Source organism: Oncorhynchus clarkii, chromosome 10 (genome assembly GCF_045791955.1).
Source record: "Oncorhynchus clarkii lewisi isolate Uvic-CL-2024 chromosome 10, UVic_Ocla_1.0, whole genome shotgun sequence".
In the NCBI taxonomy this organism is placed as follows: Eukaryota; Metazoa; Chordata; class Actinopteri; order Salmoniformes; family Salmonidae; genus Oncorhynchus; species Oncorhynchus clarkii.
This window is the reverse complement of record NC_092156.1, coordinates 77524050-77534705: the sequence shown is the minus strand read 5'-3', so window position 1 is coordinate 77534705 and position 10656 is coordinate 77524050. Positions and strand designations below refer to the sequence as shown.

The 10656-nt window shown below is 43.2% G+C and overlaps 1 protein-coding gene across 1 annotated transcript; it reads left to right on the top strand.

Annotated features, from left to right (window-relative positions):
* Positions 1-548: 548 nt before the first annotated feature.
* On the top strand, positions 549-9733 carry LOC139419160 (phosphomannomutase 2-like). Its single transcript, XM_071169142.1, has 8 exons — positions 549-751; positions 1258-1369; positions 5910-5986; positions 6100-6191; positions 6324-6423; positions 6496-6571; positions 6728-6843; positions 9290-9733. The coding sequence occupies exons 1-8, from the start codon at positions 680-682 to the stop codon at positions 9392-9394; spliced, it is 750 nt and encodes a 249-aa protein (XP_071025243.1). The 5' UTR covers positions 549-679; the 3' UTR covers positions 9395-9733.
* Positions 9734-10656: the final 923 nt, after the last annotated feature.

Sequence of the window (10656 nt, the reverse complement as noted above, 5' to 3'; positions counted from 1 at the left end):
CCTCATCATGTACCCTCCTCCTCTGAGGGCTATATGACCCTGTTCTGGTCCATAACCTCATCATGTACCCTCCTCCTCTGAGGGCTATATGACCCTGTTCTGGTCCATAACCTCATCATGTACCCTCCTCCTCTGAGGGCTATATGACCCTGTTCTGGTCCATAACCTCATCATGTACCCTCCTCCTCTGAGGGCTATATGACCCTGCTCTGGTCCATAACCTCATCATGTACCCTCCTCCTCTGAGGGCTATATTTGTATGTATTATGGATCCCCATTAGTACCTGGTTAAATACAAAACGAAGTGGTGCAAAACCCTATGAAACTTGTTCACAGCTCAATTCAGCTGGACTCTGGTGACAAATAAAATAAACTATTCAATTCTATGTTGGTCAATAATTCAGTATTTAATGGTCAGGCTAATAACTAAATATTTGGCGTTCCCCGAACGGACATGACGAGCGAATTCAACGTTACTAAGCCACGCCCACAATGCGCTGTGATTGGACAAAGGGACTGTACTTACTTCCGTATACACAAAGCACAGATGACGTTGCAGTCCGTCCACTAGTCTCTTCCGCCTCATATCAGTTGCCCGTCCTCTGTGTCCCATGACGGCGAATAACTAATCCTCCAACACCGTCTGGCGTCATTTACTAACACATTTATTACGAACAAGATGAGTGAAGCTGTCGACACCACGACGCTGTGTCTCTTCGATGTGGACGGGACGCTGACTGCCGCCCGACAGGTAAGTAGACCAACGATAGGTCCTACGGTACTGCTACCGATAGATCCTACGGTACTGCTACCGACAGGTCCCCTTCTACAGTCCACTAACCTAACGAACAGACTGGTAAAAGAACCCAACGTTAACGTTAGTTCACACCTACCAGCATTTGTCCAATATAAACTCGTTTTCTTTACGACACGTTTGGAATAAACTGTTTCTGTTGCAAAACGGGGTAATGAATAGAACCATGTTCACTAACCCTGAATAACTCAGACAGGTCAAATGGACTGTTAGTAAACACTCCAGGCAATAGACAGAGAGAGTGCTATGGTTTAGCTATATTAGTCAGTCACCAGGTGAATGATATAGACTGTATCCGTGGTCGAGGCAGGACCGTGGTCGAGGCAGGACCGCGTCCGTGGTAGAGGCAGGACCGTGTCCTGGGTCGAGGCAGGGCCGCGTCCAGGACCGTGTGATTGACTGGTTGTTGTAGCAGTGTACTAGCGTGTATTGGTGTGTTTCAGAGGGTGACTCCCGGGATGGAGGACTTTCTGCAGAGTCTGCGGCGGCGTGTTAGAGTCGGCGTGGTGGGGGGGTCGGACTTCGTCAAGATCAAAGAACAACTGGGAGATGATGGTGAGTGTCTGTGTGGGAGTTAAGGTGTGTCTGGGAGGGAGTTAGGGTGTGTCTGGCAGGGCGTGAGGTCTGCACAACGCATCACCGGGGGCAAACTACCTGCCCTCCAGGACACCTACACCACCCGATGTCACAGGAAGGCCATAAAGATCATCAAGGACAACAACCACCCGAGCCACTGCCTGTTCACCCCGCTATCATCCAGAAGGCGAGGTCAGTACAGGTGCATCAAAGCTGGGACCGAGAGACTGAAAAACAGCTTCTATCTCAAGGCCATCAGACTGTTAAACAGCCACCACTAACATTGAGTCAACTCCAGCCACTTTAATAATGGGAATTGATGGGAAATGATGTAAAATATATCACTAGCCACTTTAACAATGCTACCTAATATAATGTTTACATACATATGAGATGAATAATGTAGGGTATATGTATATACTGTACTCTATATCATCTACTGCATCTTTATGTAATACATGTATCACTAGCCACTTTAACTATGCCACTTTGTTTACATACTCATCTCATATTTATATACTGCACTCAATACCATCTACTGTATCTTGCCTATGCCGCTCTGTACCATCACTCTACACATATATCTTTATGTACATATTCTTTATCCCCTTACACTTGTGTCTGTCTATAAGGTAGTAGAATTGTTAGCTTGATTACTTGTTGATTATTACTGCATTGTCGGAACTAGAAGCACAAGCATTTCACTACAATCGCATTAACATCTGCTAACCATGTGTATGTGACAAATAAAATTTGATTTGAGTTAAGGTGTGTCTGGGAGGGAGGGAGGGGGTTAAGGTGTGTCTGGGAGGGAGGGAGGGGGTTAAGGTGTGTCTGGGTGAGTTTGAGATAATATATTTAAAAGCAATATACCACAACCCACCCAGGGTCCTTATTGATATTATAAACTGGTTACCAACATTCATAGAACAGTAAACAAGAATGTTTTGCATCCTACCTGTGGTGTATTGTAGAGATGTAGGACTCTAGTGGTGTATTGTAGAGATGTAGGACTCTAGTGGTGTATTGTAGGACTCTAGTGGTGTATTGTAGAGATGTAGGACTCTAGTGGTGTATTGTAGAGATGTAGGACTCTAGTGGTGTATTGTAGAGATGTAGGACTCTAGTGGTGTATTGTAGAGATGTAGGACTCTAGTGGTGTACTGTAGAGATGTAGGACTCTACTGGTGTATTGTAGAGATGTAGGACTCTAGTGGTGTATTGTAGGGATGTAGGACTCTAGTGGTGTATTGTAGAGATGTAGGACTCTAGTGGTGTATTGTAGAGATGTAGGACTCTAGTGGTGTATTGTAGAGATGTAGGACTCTAGTGGTATATTGTAGAGATGTAGGACTCTAGTGGTATATTGTAGGACTCTAGTGGTGTATTGTAGGGATGAAGGACTCTAGTGGTATATTGTAGGACTCTAGTGGTGTATTGTAGGGATGTAGGACTCTAGTGGTGTATTGTAGGGATGAAGGACTCTAGTGGTGTATTGTAGGGATGAAGGACTCTAGTGGTATATTGTAGGACTCTAGTGGTGTATTGTAGGGATGTAGGACTCTAGTGGTGTATTGTAGGACTCTAGTGGTGTATTGTAGGGATGTAGGACTCTAGTGTTATATTGTAGGACTCTAGTGGTGTATTGTAGGGATGAAGGACTCTAGTGGTGTATTGTAGGGATGAAGGACTCTAGTGGTATATTGTAGGACTCTAGTGGTGTATTGTAGGGATGAAGGACTCTAGTGGTGTATTGTATGGATGTAGGACTCTAGTGGTATATTGTAGAGATGTAGGACTCTAGTGGTGTATTGTAGGGATGTAGGACTCTAGTGGTGTATTGTAGGGATGTAGGACTCTAGTGGTATATTGTAGAGATGTAGGACTCTAGTGGTGTATTGTAGATATGTAGGACTCTAGTGTTCCATTTGTACATGTGCATTTGCAAGACACAACAAAAAAGAAGCCAAGCATCACACAGTTCTGCTCCCTAAATTCTCTTCCCCCTGTGTCTCACTCAATTGTGTTCTGACTGGTCCCTCTACACGCGCGTGCTGAGTATAGAAATAAAAGCCTAGAATTATAGGAATAAATGCCTATAAAAACATAAATAAAAGCCTATAATTACAGGAATAAATGCCTATAAATAAATGCATATAAAAACAGAAATAAAAGACTAGAATTACAGGAATAAATGCCTATAAAAGCCTATAAATACAGAAATAAAAGCCTAGAATTACAGGAATAAATGCCGAAGAACACCGTCCCAACTGTGAAGCATGGGGGTGGCAGCGTCATGTTGTGTGGGTGCTTTGCTGTAGGAGGGACTGATGCACTTCACAAAATAGATGGCATCATGAGGATGGAAAATTAGGTGGATATATTGAAGCAATATCTCAAGACATCAGTCAGGAAGTTAAAGCTTGGGTCTTCCAAATGGACAATGACCCCGAGCACACTTCCAAAAAGGGCATCAAAGTCAAGGTACTGGAGTGGCCATCACAAAGCCCTGACCTCAACCCTCTAGGAAGCTTGTGGTCAGAACTGAAAAAGCGTGTGCGAGCAAGGAGGCCTACAAACCTGACTCAGTTACACCAGCTCTGTCAGGAGGAATGGGCCAAAATTCACTCAACTTATTGTGGGAAGCTTGTGGAAGGCTACCCGAAACATTTGACCCAAGTTAAACAATTTAAAGGCAATGCTACCAAATACTAATTGAGTGTATGTAAACTTCTGACTCACTTGAAATGTGATGAAATAAATAAAAGCTGAAATAAATAATTCTCTCTAATATTATTCTGACATTTCACAAAATAAAGTGGTGATCCTAACTGACCTAAGTAAGACAGGGAATCTTTACTAGTATTAAATATCAGGAATTGTGAAAAACTGAGGTTTTAAATATATTTGGCTAAGGTATATGTAAACTTCATTAACTGTGTTATGCAATGTTGTGTGCTGTTGGCATATAGATACATAAGCACATGGTTTTTCCAGCCTTGTGTTCTGAAAATAGTATTTTTTTTTCATTGGAGTACTAGTATAAAGAATAATGCTGTACTGCTGTCTGATATACTGTAAACACGGCTGGAATGCTGTTAAACTAGCCAGTTTACTCCACCAATCAGGCCTTTATGGTAGAGTGGCCAGACGGAAGCCACTCCTCAGTAAAAGGCCCGCTTGGAGTTTAACACAAGACACTTAAAGGACTCTGACCACGAGAAACAAGATTCTCAGGTCTGATGAATTCAAGATTGAACTCTTTGGCCTGAATGCCAAGCACCATGTCTGTAGGAAACCTGGCACCATCCCTACGGTGAAGCATGGTGGTGGCAGCATCATGGTGTGGGGATGTTTTTCAGTGGCAGGGACTGGGAGACTCGTCAGGATCAAGGGAAAGATGAACGGAGCAAAGTAGAGAGAGTTCCTTGATGAAAACCTGCTCCAGGGTGCTCAGGACCTCAGACTGGGGAGAAGGTTCACCTTCCAACAGGACAACAACCCTAAGCACACAGCCAAGACGATGCAGGAGTGGCTTCGGGACAAGTCTCTGAATGTCCTTGAGTGGCCCAGCCAGAGCCCGGACTTGAACCCCATCGAACATCACAAGTTTAGTATGAGGCTGTAACATAACAAGATGTGGAACAAGTCAAGATGTCTGAATACTTTCCGAATGTTTCAGCCATCAGCATTCAGGACCCAAACTAACCAGTTCATCATAAATATAATATATGAATATAATATATATTCTGCTCTGCAGAGTCACTGATCAACCAATAACGTTTCACTATGGAATCAAGATCATATATATTCTGCTCTGCAGAGTCACTGATCAACCAATAACGTCTCACTATGGAATCAAGATCATATATATTCTGCTCTGCAGAGTCACTGATCAACCAATAACGTCTCACTATGGAATCAAGATCATATATATTCTGCTCTGCAGAGTCACTGATCAACCAATAACGTCTCACTATGGAATCAAGATCATATATATTCTGCTCTGCAGAGTCACTGATCAACCAATAACGTCTCACTATGGAATCAAGATCATATATATTCTGCTCTGCAGAGTCACTGATCAACCAATAACGTCTCACTATGGAATCAAGATCATATATATTCTGCTCTGCAGAGTCACTGATCAACCAATAACGTCTCACTATGGAATCAAGATCATATATATTCTGCTCTGCAGAGTCACTGATCAACCAATAACGTCTCACTATGGAATCAAGATCAGCGAATCTACACTGTGTGAGAGTGAGAGAGAGAGAGAGAGAGAGAGAGAGTCAACTGATCTGTCAGGTTGTATTTAGCTGCTCTGACCTTCTCAGCTCTTCTCTGTAAAGGTCGTGACACACACACACACACACACTAAAACATCATTGATCTTTACTGCATTAATAAGTCATTCACAACGGGTGAGTTTTAGTTAGTCAATAGTTTACTATATTAAATAGTTTACCACAATACACACACACTGTGTAGTAATGTGGGCATTTGTGTGTCGTAGTGGTCGAGAAGGTGGACTATCTGTTTGCTGAAAACGGATTGGTGGCCTATCAGAATGGACAGCTGGTAGCAATACAGGTAAGACCCTGACCTCTAACCTTTGATGCTCCCATGTGGTTTATTGACCAAGATGGACACGTTGTAGTCACTGGTTGTTTCAGAGGATCCAGGGCTGTGATTGGTTGTTTCAGAGTATCCAGGCGTACATGGGGGAGGATCTTCTTCAAGACTTCATCAACTTCTGTCTCAACTACCTGGCCAAGATTACACTACCCAGGAAGAGGTACGCTCTCTCTCTCACACCATCTCTGTCTGTCTCAACTACCTGGCCTAGATTACACTACCCAGGAAGAGGTACACACTCTCTCTCTCGCACACACGCTCAACCCACCTCTGTCTGTCTGTGTCTCCTCAGGGGGACGTTTATAGAGTTCCGTAATGGAATGTTGAACGTGTCACCGGTCGGGCGGAGCTGTAGTCAGGAGGAGAGGATAGAGTTCTACCAGCTGGACCAAGTATGGAGGGATGATGTCTGTCTGTCAGTCTGTGTCGTTAGGTCACTTTGATTGACCGCTGTCTCTCAACAGAAAGAACGAATCAGAGAGAAGTTTGTTGCCGTTCTTCAAGAGGAGTTTAAAGGCAAAGGACTGACCTTCTCTATAGGTGAGTCTGACCTCTAAACCCTGACCTTGAACCCCAAGGACTTCTTTATAAGTGAGTTTGACCTCTAACCCTAAGCACTTCTCTATAGGTGAGTCTGACCTCTAATCTCCTTCTCTCCCTCCCTGCCCTCCACTCTTCCTCGCTCCAACTCTGCAGGTGGTCAGATCAGTTTTGATGTGTTCCCAGAGGGCTGGGACAAGCGTTACTGTCTGGGCCTGGTAGAGAAAGACTCCTATAAAACCATACACTTCTTTGGAGACAAAACTAAACCTGTAAGTAGCTTTATGACGACAAGCGTGTTATAGCTTTATGATGACAACCGTGTTATAGCTTTATGATGACAACCGTGTTATAGCTTTATGATGACGACAACCGTGTTATAGCTTTATGATGACAACAACCGTGTTATAGCTTTATGACGACGACAACCGTGTTATAGCTTTATAATGACAACCGTGTTATAGCTTTATGACGACGACAACCGTGTTATAGCTTTATGACGACGACAACCGTGTTATAGCTTTATGACAACAACCGTGTTATAGCTTTATGACGACAACAACCGTGTTATAGCTTTATGACGACGACAACCGTGTTATAGCTTTATGACGACGACGACCGTGTTATAGCTTTATGACGACGACGACCGTGTTATAGCTTTATGACGACGACGACCGTGTTATAGCTTTATGACGACGACAACCGTGTTATAGCTTTATGACGACAACCGTGTTATAGCTTTATGATGACAACCGTGTTATAGCTTTATGACTACGACAACCGTGTTATAGCTTTATAATGACAACCGTGTTATAGCTTTATGACGACGACAACCGTGTTATAGCTTTATGACGACGACAACCGTTATTGCTTTATGACGACGACAACCGTGTTATGGCTTTATGACGACGACAACCGTGTTATGGCTTTATGACGACAACCGTGTTATGGCTTTATGACGACAACCGTGTTATGGCTTTATGACGACGACAACCGTGTTATGGCTTTATGACGACAACCGTGTTATAGCTTTATGACGACAACCGTGTTATAGCTTTATGACGACGACAACCGTGTTATAGCTTTATGACGACGACAACCGTGTTATGGCTTTATGACGACAACCGTGTTATGGCTTTATGACGACAACCGTGTTATAGCTTTATGACGACAACCGTGTTATAGCTTTATGACGACGACAACCGTGTTATAGCTTTATGACGACGACAACCGTGTTATGGCTTTATGACGACAACCGTGTTATGGCTTTATGACGACAACCGTGTTATGGCTTTATGACGACGACAACCGTGTTATGGCTTTATGACGACGACAACCGTGTTATGGCTTTATGACGACAACCGTGTTATAGCTTTATGACGACAACCGTGTTATAGCTTTATGACGACGACAACCGTGTTATAGCTTTATGACGACGACAACCGTGTTATGGCTTTATGACGACAACCGTGTTATAGCTTTATGATGACGACAACCGTGTTATAGCTTTATGATGACGACAACCGTGTTATAGCTTTATGATGACGACAACCGTGTTATAGCTTTATGATGACGACAACCGTGTTATAGCTTTATGATGACGACAACCGTGTTATAGCTTTATGACGACAACCGTGTTATGGCTTTATGACGACGACAATCGTGTTATAGCTTTATGACGACGACAACCGTGTTATAGCTTTATGACGACGACAACCGTGTTATAGCTTTATGACGACGACAACCGTGTTATGGCTTTATGACGACAACCGTGTTATAGCTTTATGACGACAACCGTGTTATAGCTTTATGACGACAACCGTGTTATAGCTTTATGACGACAACCGTGTTATAGCTTTATGACGACAACCGTGTTATAGCTTTATGACGACAACCGTGTTATAGCTTTATGACGACAACCGTGTTATAGCTTTATGATGACAACCGTGTTATAGCTTTATGATGACAACCGTGTTATAGCTTTATGATGACGACGACAACCGTGTTATAGCTTTACGATGACAACCGTGTTATAGCTTTATGATGACGACGACAACCGTGTTATAGCTTTACGATGACAACCGTGTTATAGCTTTACGACGACAACCGTGTTATAGCTTTATGATGACGACAACCGTGTTATAGCTTTATGATGACAACCGTGTTATAGCTTTATGATGACGACGACAACCGTGTTATAGCTTTACCGTGTTATAGCTTTACGACGACAACCGTGTTATAGCTTTACGACGACAACCGTGTTATAGCTTTACGACGACAACCGTGTTATAGCTTTACGACGACAACCGTGTTATAGCTTTACGACGACAACCGTGTTATAGCTTTACGACGACAACCGTGTTATAGCTTTACGACGTCGACAACCGCGTTATAGCTTTACGACGTCGACAACCGCGTTATAGCTTTACGACGACGACAACCGCGTTATAGCTTTACGACGACGACAACCGCGTTATAGTTTTACGACGACAACCGTGTTATAGCTTTATGACGACGACAACCGTGTTATAGCTTTACGACAACGACGACAACCGTGTTATAGCTTTATGACGACGACAACCGTGTTATAGCTTTATGATGACAACCGTGTTATAGCTTTATGACGACGACAACCGTGTTATAGTTTTACGACAACCGTGTTATGGCTTTATGGAGGAAACTACAGTATATGATATATTAATGTTGACACTGCTTTAGGGGGGAAACGACCATGAGATCTATGCAGATCCCAGAACCATCGGACATGAAGTCACCTGCCCTGAAGATACACAACGTATCTGTCAAGACCTGTTCTTCAACTGACACACAGCAGTAATCAGATGTCTGAAGTGCCAAAGAGATGTCCTGCCCTACCATGTGATTGTTAGGGCTTTATGGAATTCATCTGGGAGTTTCCTGATGCATACAACACCGCTTTGGTGACACCCCTGTTTAGTAAACAAATGGTTTTGACCGCTGGGAACGATGGAAAATGAAGCTTCTTCCAACCGTGTCTTTCTGCACATCCACTTCCTGGAACCATGAAAAACTGCTATTGGTTCAACTAGATTGACATTGTTTGGGGTTTTAGGCTGGGTTTCTGTATATCACTTTGTTGCATCGGCTGTTGTAAAAAGGGCTTTATAAATAAATCTGATTGAAAACCCCTCCTAAAATTCATATTTAGACTGGTATTATTATTTTTAGTTTACAGTTATTGCCCTGGTTGAAACATGTTTTGATAGTGTTCTCTAATGAACATGACAGGACCCTGGTTGAAACAGTGTTCTCTAATGAACGAGACAGGACCCTGGTTGAAACAGTGTTCTCTAATGAACGAGACAGGACCCTGGTTGAAACAGTGTTCTCTAATGAACATGACAGGACCCTGGTTGAAACAGTGTTCTCTAATGAACATGACAGGACCCTGGTTGAAACAGTGTTCTCTAATGAACAGGACAGGACCCTGGTTGAAACAGTGTTCTCTAATGAACGAGACAGGACCCTGGTTGAAACAGTGTTCTCTAATGAACGAGACAGGACCCTGGTTGAAACAGTGTTCTCTAATGAACATGACAGGACCCTGGTTGAAACAGTGTTCTCTAATGAACGAGACAGGACCCTGGTTGAAACAGTGTTCTCTAATGAACGAGACAGGACCCTGGTTGAAACAGTGTTCTCTAATGAACATGACAGGACCCTGGTTGAAACAGTGTTCTCTAATGAACATGACAGGACCCTGGTTGAAACAGTGTTCTCTAATGAACGAGACAGGACCCTGGTTGAAACAGTGTTCTCTAATGAACGAGACAGGACCCTGGTTGAAACAGTGTTCTCTAATGAACATGACAGGGCCCTGGTTGAAACAGTGTTCTCTAATGAACATGACAGGGCCCTGGTTGAAACAGTGTTCTCTAATGAACATGACAGGACCCTGGTTGAAACAGTGTTCTCTAATGAACATGATCCTGGTTGAAACAGTGTTCTCTAATGAACGAGACAGGACCCTGGTTGAAACAGTGTTCTCTAATGAACATGACAGGACCCTGGTTGAAACAGTGTTCTCTAATGAACGAGACAGGGCC

What these genes read in the sequence shown, in the direction of transcription:
- LOC139419160 (XM_071169142.1), top strand. Translation starts at nt 680, where the DNA reads ATGAGTGAAGCTGTCGACACCACGACGCTGTGTCTCTTCGATGTGGAC. An exon ending in GACAGCTGGTAGCAATACAG is followed by an intron (nt 5,987 to 6,099) that starts GTAAGACCCTGA and finishes TGGTTGTTTCAG; the next exon opens with AGTATCCAGGCGTACATGGG. An exon ending in TTGGAGACAAAACTAAACCT is followed by an intron (nt 6,844 to 9,289) that starts GTAAGTAGCTTT and finishes ACACTGCTTTAG; the next exon opens with GGGGGAAACGACCATGAGAT.